General features: G+C 46.1%; 2 protein-coding genes across 2 annotated transcripts in view; both read right to left on the minus strand.

The window, feature by feature from the left end:
- The window catches only part of LOC124594194 (proto-oncogene tyrosine-protein kinase receptor Ret-like), a 132,725-nt gene that overhangs the window by 105,045 nt on the left and 7,576 nt on the right, over positions 1–20,104 (minus strand). The window contains exon 2 of the mRNA XM_047132552.1: positions 13,935–14,123. The gene's annotated coding sequence lies outside the window, so the exon portion shown is untranslated. The remainder of the gene's footprint in view (positions 1–13,934; positions 14,124–20,104) is intronic.
- The window catches only part of LOC124594195, a 294,437-nt gene continuing 288,263 nt past the window's right edge, over positions 13,931–20,104 (minus strand). Inside the window, exon 9 of the mRNA XM_047132553.1 lies at positions 13,931–14,123. Coding sequence (XP_046988509.1) covers positions 13,931–14,123 — 193 coding nt within the window. The remainder of the gene's footprint in view (positions 14,124–20,104) is intronic.

Here is a 20,104-nt window from a genome sequence, read left to right on the forward strand (position 1 = left end):
AGTGTGCCGTCGTGTTTGTGCTTTAGTGTTTTTCGCCGCCCACGCTCCATCGTTCACGTGTATCGTCACCATCAGTTTTCGTGCACAGTGCTGACGGTCTTTGGTTTTCTTCACGTGTGAACGGCTTCGTGTTTTTTAATTCCTGTGTCTACTGTTACTTTGACCAACATTATGTTCTGTTACTTATGTGTCTTCATTGTCTATCTCTATTTGTACTGTCTGAGGCTGAAGAGCGGTACAAAATTGCCGCTGCCATCCCACCCTGTATAAGGTGCAAAATTACAATAAAGGAAAAAAAACAGTGTTAGTTGCCATACTCCTCCGAAACGGCTCGATCGATTCTGATGAAATTTTACATGTATATTCGGTAGGTCTGAGAATCGGTCGTAATCTATTTTTCATAGCCCTAAGTGATAGGGTGGTCCACCCCAAAAAACGTTTTCTTATTTTTTGGACAGAACTTTTTATTTTTATTTTTTTATGATGTGGCATTAAAGAACACACACAACCCTAAATTTTCACCCTTCTACCACCAACCCCTATTTTTAATAGCGATTTTAGTAATTTAACAATTTTCAGTTCCGGTCGATAACTGATCAATTATCACTTGATCAATGACTCGATTGATTCTGATGAAATTTTGCATGTATATTCGGTACGTCTGAGAATCGGTCGTAATCTATTTTTCATACCCCTAGGGGTAAGGTTGGTCCACCCCAAAATCTTTTTCTTATTTTTTGGACAGAACTTTTTATTTTTTTATGATGTGGCATTAAAGAATACACGCAACCCTAAATTTTCACTCTTCTACCACCAACCCCTATTTTTTAATAGCGCTTTTAGTAATTTAATAATTTTCAACCCCGGTCGACAACTGATCAATTATCACTTGATCAGTTATCGCCGCCAGGTGTCTACCTTTGATAGTCATTCACTATTCGATAGACAGGTAACTGATGAAATCGTACCAAAAGCAAAGACTCGAATATCCCTGTTTGAATCGAGGTAACTAGACCGAGAAGTTTAACTAGGTAGCACGCGTCATTCGCCAAGCCGACATTTAGGCCTAGCGCACACGGATCGATTTTTATCGTACGGAAATATATCCTACGATCAAATTCTTTTAGTGAAACAAAGAAGTTCCTATGTTCTCCTCTGTTCCTCTAAAAGAATTTAACCGCACATTATTTTTACGCTTGGCCTTATTCATAATGCTGGCGAACACGTTTCGACACGAAATTGCCGCTATGTTTGTATGCTCATGGACGAGCCGTGTATCGGCTACAATTGTTAAATCCGCCCTATTCTAACTCCTTAGACAGTTTTGGGCCATTATTATTGTTTGTGTCATGAGCTCCCACCAACAACGGCTATTGTGTTACACGTTTACATTGTGTTACACGTATATACTATTCTTATAGACTAGAGATAATTTATATGGCAAAACAACATTTGCTGGGTCAGCTATAATATATAAAGATTCTCAGAGGAGGAACGAAGTTCGCCGGTATACATTGTGTTACATGTATACAGTATTCTTATAGACTAGAGATAATTTATATGACAAAACAACGTTTGCCGGGTCAGATATAACATATAAAGATTTTCAGAGGCGGAACGAAATTCGCCGGGTATAGCTGGCAGTTCCTATACTTTCACAAAGTTCTGATACGTAGTGGCTCTATACGTAGGCTCCAAAGTGGCGTCTGCAACGGAGGAGCAGTTATTGAATTTCCTTTGGCGGAAAACCAGAGGATGGCAGACGTTTATAGGTGCTCGCAGGATCTCTATGGGGATCCGCCATCTAACAAAAACAGGGCGAGTCGCTGAGCGATGCACATGTTAACACCGCAACGAAGTCGGCCAAACCTCTCCGATCTCCCCCGTGCCGGCTGGCTGCACACAGCTGTGTTTCCTGTAGTGTTGGAACGTGTAGACACTCATTCGAGATGATCGGCGGAATACAATCAGACACCTCGATGCTCAACTGGTCGTATGTGCTGGTAGTGCTAACACACTTGTCCACCAGTTGGGGGTACTCAAAGGTGTGTTGCCGCTGGGTTCCTCGCCATCTAATAGACGACTTTCATCTGATTGGCCCAGTGCACTCCGCGAGAAGCAGTACGTGGATGGTGGGGAGGTTACTGATGCAGAAAGACGTTGGCTCCGACGTCGACCAGTAAATGGTTCAAACGGGTCTGAGCACCATGGATCTTAACATCTGAGGTCATCAGTCCCCTAGAACTTAGAACTACTCAAACCTAACTAACCTAAGGACATCACACACATCCATGACCGAGGCAGGATTCGAAACTGCGACCGTAGCAGTCGGACGGTTCCGGACTGAAGCGCCTAGAATCTCTCGGCCACAGCGGCCGGCTCGACCAGTAGAGTGGTACCGTGCAGGCACAGAGGCTCTCCCAGTAAGGTGGCCTACGGCCGTCGCATTGAACGGAGATTGCGTTGAAAAATAGAGCTTTGAGGGCAAAAGATTTGGGAATAATATGGGGTATTGGAATCCTGACTAAAACCAACGTTCTTTCAGCAAAAATGTGTGTTGCATTACTTATTGCACTCTTCTAATATGAGATACGTGTGGATGTTTCTGTTAAGTGTAAGTGTCTGCAATTGGGTTGGATAAAGCGCAGTATTGTGCCCGTGTTGGAGATGATGAAATACGGAAGAGGGTGAAAACTGTTGCGGGCGCACAGCCCACTCCTCTCGAGATCACCTAGAGGGCCACGGAGCTTAACGTTGCCGTCCGACAGATGGATCCCGCCAAAAGTGTCGCTTGCCTTCACTTCAAGAAACACTGCGGAGATGTTTGGTATTTAATCCAGGACGTTGGCGCGAAGACTGGCGATCAGGGCGTTTACTCCAACACTCCTCTGCCGTTAAGGCAAAGCGGAAAATGTCAACAACATGCGGCGTACCCGGACAGTCACCCGTCCAATTACCGGCTGCGCCCGATGCTGCCCAACTTCGGTAATCTGACGGGAACCGGTGTTTACGCGTCAGCAAGATCGTTGACAAAGCAAAGACCGAGGCAGATGAAACACGAACCCAGACTGTGCACACTGGGACATCGTATTCTCTCATTGAAAACTAATCACTGCTGCAAACTGGCTATAGTGACCCACATTCTGTGTCACACCTAGTTACGTACGGGGGGGTAGTCAAAATTTTTTAATTATCACCTCGAAAGAAATTACGCTGCCGCCTTGGAATTTCTTGATTGTGTCACCCTTCGATGTGACACATTTTTCCCAATCATTGATTTGGCGGAGACATTGGTTGTAGAAGTCTGCATTTTGACTCTTCACTGTACACTCCACATCGAAAAATCAACTCGTCGTCGTTCTAGAAATGACTGTCACGAAATGGTTTATTCATACGGGGAAATATCAAATAGGCACTTGGTGTCATGGCTGGAGAAAAAGGGGTCTGGCGAAAAAAAGCATAAAGCATAGGAGCAATAAATTTATGTATGCCCTGTATAGAATGGGCAGGGGGCGTTGTCGTGGAGGAGAAGCACTGCCTTGAACACCTCGCTGCGACGCTTCATCTTGAACTTACCCATAACCTCTTCAGGAAAATTTGGTAATATCCTCATGCGACGGTTTACTCCTTAAGAGAATAATCTTTTACCGCAACACGATGGCAGTCCCAAACAGTAGCACGACGTTCCCCGATGATGGCTGAATCTGCATTTTTTGTCAGCTCTCATTCATGGAGATTAGGAGGATAAAGTATTAATCTAGACTGGTCTCAAGCGCCTGCAACATTTCCGCTGTTGCCTCAGTTCGAGGAACCTTTTGAATAGGTATGAGCCGTCCCGAAAACTAGTGGGCGTCCACCTTAATCACGTCCAGATCGACGAGAAGGTTGCTGAAAACTGCTTCTTTTTTACTATGGCTTTGATTGCGATACACCAGTCCTCGAGCATCAGGGCATCCTCTTCTTTTGTGATTTCGAGCTCTTCACGGAGAGGCAGTCCGCCACTTCGTTTTCATCGTCCAGACTGGAAGCGTCTGGGCCACCTCGTCACTGTGTCAGAATGACGCTGCATTGTTACGGTACACTTCTGACAGCTTAGCGTAAGTTGTTGCAGCGTTGTTCCTCTTCAGATGGAGAAAACTTATTATCACACAAGACTCCGCTTTATCAATGGGCTGTTCGATTTTGTTTTGGCTGCTAGTGTTGCGCGGGAATTACAGTTTTTACGGGAACTCCAGTACGTACATGCAAATACACAATAAATTAATTTTCGGGAAAGACACAGCTAAAAAATACACATCAGGTTTGCCTTCTTGTTGTTACTAGTTAGAATTAACCTTTTAATATTGTGTTAAAGTTACAGTTCTCGCCACCATTAACATTCCGTGCACTTTATTTTTTAAATCATTTTTGACGACGATGTACAATTACTCATGGCACGCGATTTTTGTATGAAGATACGAGGACGTTGCACCCACATCTGTTATAGATGCTCTTGAAACTGGGCTATGCTCCAAGATAACAGTGATAGAAAGATACATTTTTAAAATACAGACCTATGGACTTACGTCTTCTTCAAATTCATCGAAGCTGTGGTGCTCACTCAGAAGAGAATAAATTAATAACGTCATTTGGTCTACATCTACAGCGATACTCCGCAATTCACCTTACGGCGCTGGCGGAGGACAACCCGTACCACTACTGATTGTTTCCATTCCTGTTCCACTCGCAAATAAAGGCGATAATTAAAACTGTATGATTGCCCTTCCCATGATGGTGCTGCTTTACATGGAGAAGACGTAAAGACTGTTACTGTTGTATTTCCGGTAAATTGCAACCAAGTCATTATCCGAGCAGATGCCGTTGGACTGGCACATCTTTCACAATGCCCGCAAAGAGTCAGCCACAGCGGGTGCCGTGGTCTAAACCTTTGATCGCGCTCCTGCCCTCCGAAAAATGTGACTATATCATCCGGCGGATTATTAGTAAAATAAAATAAATGCAGCAAACAATGTTTTCTACTCTACGCCAAAGTCATTCGTTGGAACACATCAGTTACCAAAAAAACTGTGCTGGTTCGCTCCTCAGTAAGACTTCCAGTTTTTCTGCTATCTAATGGACTGCAATTAGACTTAGTGAAAGCCACGATGCACAACAATAATATTGGGTAAGGTATATACCCAGCAAGGGACATACTACGATTAAAAACATTGAACTAGACGACAAATAAGCGAAGATGGCCCTTCAAAAGGACGCACTTAGTAGTATTACACTACAGAGAATATTTCATAAAGAGCACACTATATACTCGTATAAGGTCAGAACACCAAAGAAAAGATGAATATGAACTACTGGAACGCAGTAAACAGAAATATTGTGGACAATTACTGCTGAAAGTTCTTTCGAAGTCTTGGTATCAGAGATTAAAAGAGTTAAAAAGTTTTAAATTTCATAAACCGCAACAGATTTAACCACTGATAGTTCCACGTTATCTATTCCGAATACACCTATGAAGTAGCCCCTTCTGTGGATGTCGCAGAAGAAATGTAATCACATTTTCCTTGCATATATGTAGTGTCCAAACCAGAAAATTTAATTCTTAGAACAATTAATCAGATGTTATCGACAATTACACACTAATACGTCAACACCCTTCATCCTGCATTACATTGTAAAAACAATAATAATTTTTTAAAAATAAATCCAACCTTGTCCTGAAAACTCCTTGAAAACACCAAAATACTATAGATGGTTGTATGACATACAACCAGAAGTTAAAAAACTCTAATCAAATTAAAATAAAGTACTAATCAACGGCGCAGTCACGGGCAGGAAGCCCTTTGCAATTTATGAAGCCTTCATCATCCGCGTACAGCTGTAAAGCTACTATTATCCCGCTAATGTATCTGGCCTCTCATTGGATATTTTGTGGATTGTGAATCTCGAGTGTATGAAGAACTCTTAAGAAAAATCACCCTTCACTCCAGTTTTTCTGTGTATGTGCTCGATTACTACGGACACTCATTCACAATGCTTTGAACCGACCGCAGTGTGGTGGCACTCAATGTTTATGCCAATAACACGCTCACATTTTAATTCTGACAGTAACATAATTACACAAAGAAAGTATATGTTCAAATTGTTTAGTTCACAGTTTCAGAAATAGTAATTTACAACTTCTAGCAGTATCTTCATGACACAAACGGTTCTGCATTTAGAAATATCACAAATAACCCTCATTTATTGCCTTGCCGTCTATAGTTACCACCCTCTCGCATCGGGTTATCTGTCGTCATTAAAAGGATGATTCGAAGAGATGATCCAAGGTTACTGAAGAATTGTTAAATAAAAATCTCCATACTATAATAAACACAAGACGTGTACACTAATGAGCCAAAACATTATGATCGCCTACTTAGAAGCTTGTTTGTCCGCTTTTCGAACGTAATACATCACTGATTCTGCGTATCAGGGACTCGACAGTTTGTTGGTAGGTTTGTGGAGGTATGTGACATTGGATGTCTACGCATGGGTCATGTAATCTACATAAATAATGGACCGCGCATTTGTGTACGTGGTGATGGCACCCGACAGCGACCCAGATGGGTTCCATAACAGTTACATCAGGCGAATTTGGTCACTGAGACTTCAGTTTGAGTTCACTGTATTTTCCTCAAACCACTGTACCACAGTTCTGGCTCCGAGACACGGATAGTTATACGGCTGAAAGATCACATCGCCGTCGGGAAAAACATAAAGTGTGACGGGGTGCAGGTAGTTCAGAGGTATCAGCTGCGCTACTACAGGTCACATTCAAGTGCAGAAGAATATATCCTCTAACATAATACTGCTGCCACCAGCCTGCGTTCGTGGCGCGTTGAACGTTCGTGCCGCCGTTCATCTAGATGACGGCATTTGTGGAGACCAGCGACCTACTGTAGCAAAAATGTGATTCACCCGAAGAGCCTACACGTCTCTATTGATCGACGGTCAAATCCCGATGGTCCCTTTCCCACTGCAATCTTAACTGACGATGTCGTTTTGTCAACATGTACTTACATAGGAGTGGTCTGCTGAAGAGCACCACGTTCAACAATGTACGATGAACGGTGTGCTCCAAACACTTGTGCATGCCCCAGCATTATGCCCTTTTGGTAGAGGTGCCACAAATCAACATATAACCTATTTTACAGAGCAGACAACCCTCCGAACCCTACGTACTGTGAGAGTCATAAATGTCCAACCTTTTAACGACTACTGGTAGTATCACTGACGTTTTATCTCTTTCCGCAGATGCTCACGATAGTAGCACGTGAAAATTCGACCAACTTCGCCGTTTTCGAGATACTCGTTCACAGGTTCTGCGTAATAATAATCTGCCCTTTGTCAGAGTTGCTTATCTCAATGGATTTCTACATTTTCAGCCAACATCTTCCGTAGAGTGACCCCCGTCAGTGTCTGGTCCGCTTACATACACTACTGGCCATTAAAATTGCTACACCAAGGAGAAATGCAGATGATAAACGGGTATTCATGGGATAAATATATTACACTAGAACTCACATATGATTACATTTTCAAGCAATTTGGGTGCATAGATCCTGAGAAATCAGTTCCCAGAACAACCACTCCTGGCCGCAATAACGGCCTTGATACGCCTGGGCATTGAGTCACACTGAGCTTGGATGGCCTGTACAGGTATAGCTGCCCATGCAGCTTCAACACGATACCACAGTTCATCCAGAGTAGTGACTGTCGTATTGTGACGAGCCAGTTGCTCGGCCACCATTGACCAGACGTTTTCAATTGGTGACTGATCTGGAGAATGTGCTGGCCAGGGCAGCAGTCGAACATTTTATGTATCAGAAAGGCCCGCACAGGACTTGAAACATGCGGTCGTGCATTGTCCTGCTGAAATGTAGGGTTCCGCGGGGATCGAATAAAGGGTAGAGCCACGGTTCGTAACATATCTGAAATGTAAAGTCCACTGTTCAAAGTGCCGTCAATGCGAACAAGAGGTGACCGAGACGTGTAACCGATGGCACCCCATACCATCACGCCGGGTGATACGCCAGTATGGCGATGACGAATACACGATTCCAATGTGCGCTCACCGCGATGTCGCCAAACACGGATGCGACCATCATGATGCTGTAAACAGAACCTGGATTCATCCGAAAAAATGACGTTTTGCTATTCGTGCACCCAGATTCGTCGTTGAGTACACCATCGCAGGCGCTCCTGTCTGTGATGCAGCGTCAAGGGTAACCGTAGCCACGGTCTCCGAGCTGATAGTCCATGCTGCTGCAAACGTCGTCGAACTGTTCGTGCAGATGGTTGTTGTCTTGCAAACGTCCCCACCTGCGGACTCAGGGATCGAGACGTGGCTGAACGATCCGTTATAGGCATGCGGTTAAGATGGCTGTCATCTCGACTTCTAGTGATGCGAGGCCGTTGGGATCTAGCACAGGGTTCCGTATTACCCTCCTGAACCTACCGATTCCATATTATGCTAACAGTCATTGGATCTCGACCAACGCGACCAGCAATGTTGCGATACGATAAACCGCAATCGCGATAGGCTACAACCCGACCTTTATCAAAGTCGGAAACGTGATGGTACGCATTTCTCCTCCTTACACGAGGCATCACAACAACGTTTCACCAGGCAACGCCGGTCAACTGCTGTATGTGTATGAGAAATCGGTTGGAAACTTTTCTCATGTCAGCACGTTGTAGGTGTCGTCACCGCCGCCAGCCGTGTGTGAATGCTCTGAAAAGCTGATCATTTGCATATCACAGCATCTTCTTCCTGTCGGTTAAATTTCGCGTCTGTAGCACATCATCTTCGTGGTGTAGCAATGTTAATGGCCAGTAGTGTACCATGTTACCGCGTCACGTGGCCGGCACACCACCAGGCTGCACCCGTCGTCGCGGCAGGCAGTGGTCATAGTGTTTCGGCTTATCAGCGTATGTTATGGTGTGCAGGTCAACGTTCTGTTGCAGTGGATCAACTTACAACGGTGAAGTATGATTAAAGGCAGTTACCTGATTATCTTAAAAGGGTGCAATCTGATCGAGGCTCAAATTCTTCGATAATAACGACATGAAAGATAAGATGTCCATGTACTATGCCTGTGATTACTTTACAGCTGCTCTAGATCTACTGAAATGATCAGATGGCATCACTGGTCGGGATACGGTGTCTGGGGTGATTCGGAAGCGTGGTGCATATCTTTCTATTTGACGCCAAATCGGCGAGTCGTTGAAGATGAGATTAAATGACTAGGACAGCATAAACACCCAGTCCCCAAGTGAAGGAAATCTCCGACACGGGTGAGAATCGAACCTGGAACTCCGCAATCTACAGGCAGTGACGCTAACCATTGGACCACGATCTGCGGACCTAAAGGCCGCGAAAAATCTATACTGTCACGATCTATCAATGTTATTGGCTATGAACATAGGAACATGAGAAGCATCACTTTTGTCACGAGAGGAGAGCAAAGAAGGAACAGCCCAGCAGTAGCTATCCCATCAAAAAGAAGCAATGCAGTATGAGTCAGCTAAAACAGACCACCCCAGATACATCTATAATGGATAAATATATCAACTTGCAGTTTCCCCCAAGTTATAACGGACAGTTTCCTGAAGTTCGAAGTTAATTTTTATAGTGTATAGTTTGCGAATTTTTTTATAATGTTTGCAAAGACAGATTGTGAGTGCTTGGAACGGTTTGGGTACATTTCAGTACACAGTCATATAGCTGCTCTAATAGTTTGGCGATATTCGCCTTTAACGATATTCACTTTCTCGATCGTCGTATACGTTGTGGACGTCCCAATAGCTTTACTAGTAAGTTATCTGATTGCTACAGAAGCAGAACACAGGCTGATGGGTTTCAAGAGCACAGGCAAACACAAGAACTGTACCTCAATTAGGTGTTTGATTACAGTTGCTATAATGGGGCAGACGTTTGTGGAACCTCTTCTCCTGACGGCAGGACAGTGGTTTGCGGTGCTGTTAACTTGATAATATTTGATCAAGTCCCATACATGTTATGTCGCTGAAGATCTCATCTTTCAGATGCCACAGAAAGAAGTACATTGTTTCATTAGAAAAAATCGACTATAAAAGATAAAAATTACTTGCGAATGTCAAGAAATTCTCCATATTTTCCGTTATAACTTGGTGAAAACCATGCCTCGACATATTTATTAATCCTGGATATATTTTGGGTGGCTTGTCTTAGCTGCCTCGGCCTATATAATGAATAATATGCCAAACAAAGTATTAATAGTTTTATTTCTGTAAACGGCATTTGATTTGCTCATAGGAAGACTGTCGAATATTAAAATTCGGTGTATTTATGATTTATTTATGTCTCATGTGTCTTTTTATGTTGTTTTACTTCAAAATTAACGTTTTTTAGTTCTGTATGTAGAAAAAATTAAGAAATATCATGTAGCCATGATACGTAAAAATGTATACATCATGGCAGTATTCGGGTGAGATGCTTCAGGTCTCTTCAGCTGAACGACTTTAAGTGTTGCAGTGTACAACCTACTGCCTGTTTGCGACGGAATACTCATTTTGCCATCGTAGCACTTCACGCTGAATGGAAGGCAACCCCCCGTACTGCCAAGTTGGGAGGGGTGCCACCATTACATGCGTCAAGGTTTAACAAAAATAGTTTCAAAAGTAAGGCATAGCCCGTTGTAGCTTCGTAAGTGTTTTCATCCATCAGCAACTACTAGTCTTCTGGTTAGTGTAACTGACTCGCGATCACAAGGCCCCGTGTTCGATTCCCATCGGGTCCAGGGTACCACTGCTTGAGACTGTGTGTGTGTGTGTGTTTTGTCTTCATGATCGACGTCGCACAAGCCAAATAAAAAGATTTGCATCAGTCGCTCCAACTCCCCAGAAGGGAAATCCCGGCTAAGAGTGCTTCATGCACATTTCGTTTCATTCTTTGCACTGGCAAACTGGATTTTGGGCGTTCAAAAGTGGAGCCTTCATCATCTAGTTTTCACGTAATCTTTCAGTTAAATTACAATCGATTTGTTCTTATGATTACTGATTATTCTTTTCTTTTAAGGTATTTTGGCCAGTTCCCATTTCTTTCGAACTCTTGAAATGCACATTCCCACCACTGTGAACTGTTTCCGTTCTTCTGCTATATCCCGTCCTACTTACCTGATCCGTCTACTTCCTTCATTAGTTCACACTTTCCTACTTGCTAAAATGTTATCATTTATATATCTAAGGAATTTCATCTCTGCCCCCTCTAAGTAGATTTTGTGCTTTATTGGCCATCTTCGCTCCCACAAAGAAGAACTGTTACAGTCATAACTTGATAAAACGTGAGTGAGGTTCTATTCTAGTTTTCCGTTTCACACTGCGTTTAGTCGTTCCTCACTTGGCTTGGAATATGTTTAATTTCAGCTGCTTATGGTAAATAAAATTGCTAAATTGTTTGACTGGCTTATTGTCAATAGTTATTTTTAGCTTTACGTATCTTCTGCCTTTTTGGAGTTTCTCATTATTTCGCTCCCTTAAAGAAGTGTTGCTACAGCCGCAGCTTCACAAAGCCGGAAATGACTTTCTCTCCCATTTTCCCTTTCAGAATGCGGTAATTAAAATTGTCTGACTGCCTTATTCTCACAATTATTTTTATCTTCGCAAGCATTTTCCTACAGATCCCATCGTTTTGTTTTTTTTTTTTATCAGTACACTGTAGGCAGAGTGGATTGTGACCGATTTATTGATCATTAATTTGGTTATTGATTCACTGTCTTAAGAAGCACAAAGCATAAATTATTAATTACAAGAAAGGGATATAATGAAAAACTGCTGAAATATCCCTTTTCGAGGTATTGCGGATTTTTTTATGATTTTACTTAGCATTTTCTTGCTTTGAGCGAAGTAGACTTATCGATTACTTCATTGAACTCAAATTAGCAGCTGTGTCGTATTATATCGACAAAATAACTGAATCTTACACTGATTTCACTTCTTTCAAGTTAAATGAACAGATTATAGCTATCTATAGACGCAACGACGAACACTGCTCAGCCGCAGAGGACTCAATCCTCAATTCTCTCTTATTCACACAGCAGATTTTCTTTTTTACTTTCGCAGCAGACTGTACCAACCGAAACTTGGGAGCAGCAAAAGCCGACCTGTGATACCGTAAAATACCATTGCCAAGTGGCAGCAAGAACATCACTGGTGAACCTGAGACAGGTTTGGAGGCGGCATCTCTCTGAACCAAGCACACTGTTGCCACATACCCCGTGTTAGTCATTGACGACAGTTCGGAACATTCGCTTCCTTATGATGCAAGTTGGACAAAACGACACTGTATAAATGACAATGTGACACCAGCGTGCGTTCACTGTCGCTAGTCGAGGGCCAGACCTCTTGTTGTAGGCATGTGAGAGGAAAACAAAGATAGGAAAACTCGCGTGCATCTCACGGACATTTTCACCCCCTATGCGTTACGTTCCCGCTGCGGGCCTATTTCGCCACCCCTCCGAGGTCCCATGTTTGGGGTCACGCAAGCCACAGCTGTCAGCACTACAGCAATGTCGTACGGTCGTCAGTCGTGCCCAGGGGAGCCACACACCGTCAATTAAATTTCCACCCGAAACGTGACGGTCCGTTTCCTCGCCCTGCTCGCATGGTCGGACGCGCCATAATCGCCGAACTCCAGCTCCAGACGATGCACGACGAGGCCACATATTCGCTTCCATCAACATATTGAATGGCAGTACTCTTGTCAATGAGATGAACCTGGTGGCGGCTTGCTGGCCGATCCCGAATTTCCACTTCTTGAACGCATTGGTAGCAAGCAGCACACCATCCCCACCGAAGATGGCATCGCATCCACGCAGTAGCAGCCAAACAATATCGCCTGCACCCCAAGGGGCTTCGAAGGCGCGTCACCACCGTTACTTTTAGAATTATATTAATACCTTCAGCGCCGGCCGGAGTGGCCGTGCGGTTCTGGGCGCTACAGTCTGGAGCCGAGCGACCGCTACGGTCGCAGGTTCTAATCCTGCCTCGGGTATGGATGTGTGTGATGTTCTTAGGTTAGTTAGGTTTAATTAGTTCCAAGTTCTAGGCGACTGATGACCTCAGAAGTTAAGTCGCATAGTGCTCAGAGCCATTTGAACCAATACCTTTAGCTGCTGACGGGCGTTGATATATATCAACGGGGACAGGTGAAAACATGTGCCCTGACCGGGACTCGAACCCGGGATCTCCTGCTTACATGGCAGACGCTCTACCCATCTCAGCCACTAAGGGCACAGAGGATAGTGCGACTGCAGGGACTATCTCACGCACGCCTCCCGCGAGACCCACATTCTCACTTCGTATGTCCACACACTACATTCGTAGTGTCCCACCTCAGCACACTCATTACTCGTGGAAGACATTCTTACCAAGTCCCGTAAGAGTTCGGGGAATATGTCTGCAACCGTACAGAAGAAGAAGGTCATGGCGAGTACTGCCAGGACTATATGGATATGGTATGGTAAGAGTGTCTTCCGCGAGTTATGAGTGTGATGGGGTGAGACACTACGAATGTAGTGTATGGACATACAAGCTGAGAATGTGGGGCTCGCGGGAGGCGTGCGTGAGATAGTCCTTACAGTCGCACTATCCTCTGCGCCCTTGGTGGCTCAGATAGATAGAGCGTCTGCCGTGTGAGCAGGACACCCTGGGTTCGACTCCCGTTCGGGGTACACATTTTCACATGTCCCCGTTGATATATATCAACGCCCGTTAGCGTCAGACGGTATTAATATAATTCTAATTTCGTTCTAGACGGCTACAGGTCATCAATGGTGTCTGTTCCTTCGGACATTTCCGATGGAACAGACACCATATCCACATAAGTCGGATGCTGCGCCCGGAGAGAGGCTACTCACTGCAGGTGGTTGACGGTGTAGTTGCGGGCGCCGGTGCCCAGGCCGCAGAAGGCGTTGCACTCGGCGAGCGACTTCCTGGTGGCGCAGGGCCTGCCCTGCCTCGAGCCGTTCTGGCAGGCTTCGGAGGCGCCCTCCAACACGTAAACCCTCACCGTCGCTCGCCCCTCTGACCCCCACGTCACCGTCACGCTGCAACAGCAAATGGACACGTAAAACACTGTGAACCTTTTATACTGGCCAGTTTCTCTAGAACAGTGAACCATCACTAAAGCAAGACAAACAGGCGAAAATGAAACATAATACAGCGATATTACCTCACCTCTGTATGGTGTCATCTTCACACAAACTAACAGGACAAAATATCGGTCACCCACCTACAAACTCAGCTTGCACTTTTCTCTCATGATATTCTGCGATGCATAGATGTAAGGGAACAGGCAGATTCAATATTTCTGGGTTTCCGCAGGGCGTTTAACACGATAACCTATTGCAGACTCTTAAAGCAGGTCTGGGCATACGGTATAGGTAAATGTAAATGTCGTGTGACTAGGGCCTCCCGTCGGGTAGACCGTTCGCCAGGTGCAAGTCTTTCGATTTGACGCCACTTCGGTGACTTGCGTTTCGATGTGGATGAAATGATGATGATTAGGACAACACAACACCCTGTCCCTCAACTGAAAAAATCTCCGAGCCAGCCCGGAATCGAACCCGGGCCCTTAGGAGTGACATTCCGTCGCGCTGACCACTTTTTATTTATTTATTTATTTATTTCCCATAAAGATCACTCTGTTAAAAGAAACATGTAGATCATTTCATGGTATAGTATGTGCATTACATATTGAAGGTGAGAGAAGCGTGAGGTTCTTTATCAGCTGTCAAATGTGCACACCGACTGCACCCGGCACATCCCAACTGCGTGGGGGGTCGAGGAAAACTGCCTGAAGATAGTTGGCAAAGGTTTTCCTATAGTGTAACCATCGATGAACCTCATTGTGGGCTTGCTGCAAGAAATACCAAAAGTCAAGTCGCGACTTGGCAGCATCCCCATAGAGGTACGCGATCGTACAACCTTTGACCCAGATGATCGACTGTGATTTAGTCGCCGGAAAGTAGTCACTCTCCGGATGTAAGAAGGAAGCAGGTGTAATATGTTGCGGGGTAACACGGAGGTAGCAAGCCACCATCTGTCTTCCTAGGAGCCATACGTCTTCCACCGCGATACAAGTTAAGCGGTGATGGTCGTCATCCACTTGCCGACATTTCGGGCATAGTGGAGTGTCCACTAGTCCAATTGCATGGAGCCTTTGATTGGTGCTGAACTTGCCACAGGCGACAGAGAACCACAGTGCCCGAACGAAGGTAGGAAGGAATTTTTGGTGTGCATGTCTCCAAATCTTCGGCCAATGCAACTTGGGGTGTTTGAGTTCAATGACATTACGACTTATCCGTCGTAGCAGCCAAACATAAAAATCCTTCGCGCATGGCGGTCTCGTGCGCGGAAGCTCGTCTCTGATATAACTAAGTTCCACAATAAATGTTGATACATGCGCAAAATGTGGCGTAATGTTGCCCACAGCCACCGGAGGTGTGAGGGACGCTGGAACTAGGAGATCCAGTAGGCGGGATGTAAGGGAATCACGCCCGCTACGCCATTGCTTGTACATCGTGGCTAGAAGGAGTGCCGTCGCTCGGCAGTGAGCATTCGTAAGTCCGAGTCCCCCCTTGTCCGTAGGGAGCGTGAGCGTTGCGTATCGCACCTTGAGGGGCGATCCAATCATCACAAAATAGCCTAGTGCTGATTGAAGTCGACGTCCGAGCGTGAGTGGTAGGGGCAGGATCTGCGAAATATGCACCATTCGAGAAACCACATAAGTGTTCAGATATTCGACTCTCTGTAAACGATCAAGGCGCCGTAGGAGATGTTGTCGGACCATGGTACGTGTTGTCTGTAAAATACGTCGGTAGTTAACTGCCGCAGTATGTTTTACAGATGAGGTAAAGTCTATGCCGAGATAGCGGAATCGTTGCACATAAGGAAACGGACTGATTTCTTCCGGCGTTAGGCGCCTTCCAACCGGCATTGCTGCTGATCTGTTCATGTTCACTGCACTACCCGCCGTCACACTGTGGTCCAACAACAGTTCAAGGACCGTCTTCACCTCTTCCTCAGAACGAACGAGCAGCAGGAGGTCGTCCGCATAGGCACGACATTTGAAGGTGTAGCCCCGCAGCTCCATCCCAGAAAGAGAATTTGTTAGCCTCCCAATTAATGGTTCCAACGCTATCGCGAACAGCAGCATCGAAAGAGGGCACCCCTGGCGAATGGATCGCCGTATCTGAATGGGCCCTGCTATACGCCCATTAACCTGTACCAAGGATTGTGCGCCCCCATAAATCCTTCTAATGACACCAGTAAAACGGTCTGGAAATCCCATTTGTTCCAGTACAGCGTACAGATAGTTGTGGCGCACCTTATCAAGAGCACTGTCAAAATCAACCGCCACCATCGCCGCTTTAAGGCGGCACACCTCCGCCAGCGCTATCACATCACGGCATTCGCCAGTAGCTGTTTCCACATTCACCGATCCACCCGGTGTCGTCTGATCTGGAGAGAGAACGCTACGAATTAACATACGACATCGGGACGCTAGCAAACGTGCAAAGATCTTATAGTCGGCATTAAGCAGGGTGATGGGGCGATAATGTGTGACCGTAATTCCTGGCTTCGTTTTATGTACTGGCACCAAGAGGCCTTCCATAAAAGCCGGTGGAATAGGCGCATCGGAATTTAACATCTCGTTGTACATTTCCGTCCATCGCGGTGCCATTTCGTTGCGAAATTCTCGATAAAATTCAGCAGGAAGTCCATCAATGCCTGGGGACCGATTCAACGCACCCTTTGCGATCGCATCATGTACTTCCTCAAAGCTAATGGCTTCCAGTAAGGTTCCCGCGGCTTCCACCGTCAGTGTACGGGAGACGTACGTGGCTATACGTTCGAGGTCATCGACAGGGGCTGTTTCTTCCCGATAGATGTGTTGGTAATGGTCGACGAATGCAGAGACAATGTTCACTTGACGCGTCACTCTTCGGTCTTCGCGGGTAATTAATTCCCGTACCAAAACGCGTCGTCGGTGCTTTCGTTCAATCACGACGTGGTGCATGGAAGGAATCTCGTGCAATATCGTATCGTGACATCTGGCCCGCACCATGGTTCCCTGAAGATGTTTCCGAGCTAAAGCCACTAGTTTAGCTTTTATCCTTTTGCGTTCGATCCAGATGTCCTGTCCCGGCGGACCATCATCCAGGTCGCGCAACGCTGCAAAATAAAAGTCGGTCGTACGGCGGCGCCATTCTGCCATCTCCCTGCTGTATGAGATGAACGTACGGCGAAGCGTCGGTTTAGCACAAGTCAGCCACCAATCAAGCTTCGTCGCATACCTTCCAACCCTTCGCTCGCACATCGTCCATGTCTCAAGGATCCGTTGACGGCATTCAGGATCATGTAGATGTTGAATGATTAATTTCCACGGGGCCTTACTGTTCCACATCTCTCTACGGGGAAGAAGCACCCTACAAATGTAAGCGCTGTGATCGGAAAATGCCAATGGCCAGCGTTCCGTGTCCTGGACATCATTTGCATGAGCCCGTGAGATATAAATGCGATCTAACCTGCTCGGCGAATGACCTCTCACATAGGTGTATCCCGGTGCATCTCCATGTCGTAATTCCCACGTGTCACTAAGTACAAGGTCGTTGACAACGATTCGCAACTCCTGGCTGATGTTTGCTTGCGGCCATTGGTCTTTCTGGCTGAGAACACAGTTGAAATCTCCACAAATTACTACACATTCATAACGTCCATGGAATAGTGGGGCAATGTCTTCTGCATAAAATCGCGCTCTTTCCCGCCGCCGATTGTTTCCCGACGGTGCATAAAGATTGATGATGCGTGTCCCAAACGTCGTGAAAGCCATTCCCCTGGCCGACGGAAGGTAACACACGTTTTCCACTTGGAAGCCATCTCGCACGAAAACTACCACCCCACTCCCATTGTGATCTCCATGTGACGAATAGGATTCGTAGCCTGCGATGTATGAGAGTGCAGCTATGTGGACTTCCTGCAGCAAAGCAATATCCACATCAGATGCCCAAATCGTTTCCTTCAGTAGGTGTATTTTGGCCGGTGAACGCACGTCATTTATATTTAATGTCGCAATACGGTTCGCATGGCGTTGAATCCCACTCTGTCGAGGCGCAACATCTCCTGCATCGGCGCTGGGGGCTGAGTTAGAAGATGTTCTCTCGCCCCTCTCCCTTCATCTTCAGCAATTATTAGGCTGTCTTCGTGAGTGCCGGCTGCCTCTGTATGACGTCCGGCGCCTCCTCAATATCTTCATACCACATCTTTGCAGGCAGTGATACATTCGTGTCCATAGCCACAGCATCTGCGTCTGGAGAGCCAACTGGTTGTGATTCCTCTTCAGCATCACCACGTCCCGGTACCGTCAATGTGATAGACCGCTGAGGGTCTGATCGAACAGTTTCCATTGCCTCATCCTGTTTCGTAGAGGCTGTTGTGTCGTCTTGGTCCACAGGCACATCGTCGTCGGGGCAAGGGGAGTCATCCCTAGGAGATGTAGTGCGACGGCGCCGTTTCCTCCTTTTCGGGGAACGTTGTTTGCGTGATCTTCCTTCCGTGTCCTCAGATTGTAGGGAATCACGGCTGCCCGACAGAAAAGCATCCGTAGGAACTGGAAGTGTTTCGAGTCCCATCGTTGTACTTTGCGGGAGTTCGGTCGAAACTGATGTTGTCGTCACAGAGTGCGTTCCAGACGGAACAGCATCCGTAGTGGCTGGAACTGCTTCCTATACTATCGGTGTGCTTGGTGGGAGTTCGGTCTCATCTGATGTTGTCGCTGTAGATTGTATGCTCGATGGAGCAGCATCCTCTGTCATCCCAACGTCTGCTACAAGGTTTCGGAGAGCGTCATCTCGATCTTCCATCGGGGCTGTGTCCTTTCGGTCATCAGCGGACGCAGTGAGGGCTTTGGCATAGGTGATCGGTAGTACTGTCATCGCCGGCGACGGCTCCCGCACATCTGAAGGCAGTTGCATAATCCGCCGTACCATACAGTTCGACCTGAGGTGTCCCTCCTGGCCACAGCCAGAACATGTACGTGGTTGACCATCGTAAATCACCACCGCCCGACAACCACCAATTGTCAGATAGGACGGTACATGCTTCTGAAGATCAATAGTGATCTGTCGCACTCCGTTAAGAACGGGGTACGTGGCGAATTGTGTCCAGCGTTCTGCTGTGTGACCATGTACCGTGCCGTATGGCTTAAAAGCCTCGATAACTTCGTCAGCCGGGAACTCAAATGGCAGCTCAAAAACACGTATTGTCCGTACACCCAGACCAGCATGTTCTACAGTTACCGTACCGACATTCCCGTCACTATGGCAAAATCGGAGACCTGCTTTTGTCGCCTGTAGAATTCTCTCACACGCCGCGTCATTTACCATCTTAGAATACACCGTGTGACTAACGATAGACAGGTGAATTCCGACAATATCGTTTGGCGTTATCTTGACGTCCTCTCGAATGAATCGTTCCACTGCTAAAGCCTTTGGTCGTTCGTAGTCTTTGCAGAAATTGAATCGTAATGTAGTTTTCCTGTACTTGTTCGCCATGATCGTTGTTACTAGCCCGCGCGCAGACTAAGTCCACAAGTAAACAAACACTCGCACACGCTGCACAGGCGGAAGTATCGGACCTCCGCTTCGCACGGCCGCTAGCTCCGAACTACAGCACGCGGCTATTAAGCACAAGCTTCGTAGAATCTGATCCCTGGAGGGAAGACGATGCTCTTTTCGCGAAACACTGTTGTGAAAATTTAGAGAACCGGAATTCACAGAAGGCTGCAGAACCGATTCTACTCAGGCCGATGTATATTTCGCCTAAGGACCACGATGACAAGTTAAGAGAAATTAGAGCTCGTAAGGAGGCGTATAGACATTCGGTGTTACCTCGCTTCGATTTTTAATGAAACAGGAAAGGGAATCACTAGCAGTGGAACAAGGTACCCTCCGCCATGCACTATACGATTGTTTGCGAAGCATGTTTGTAGATGTACAGGGTGTTTCAAAAATGACCGGTATATTTG

Source organism: Schistocerca americana, chromosome 2 (genome assembly GCF_021461395.2).
Source record: "Schistocerca americana isolate TAMUIC-IGC-003095 chromosome 2, iqSchAmer2.1, whole genome shotgun sequence".
Lineage (NCBI taxonomy): Eukaryota > Metazoa > Arthropoda > Insecta > Orthoptera > Acrididae > Schistocerca > Schistocerca americana.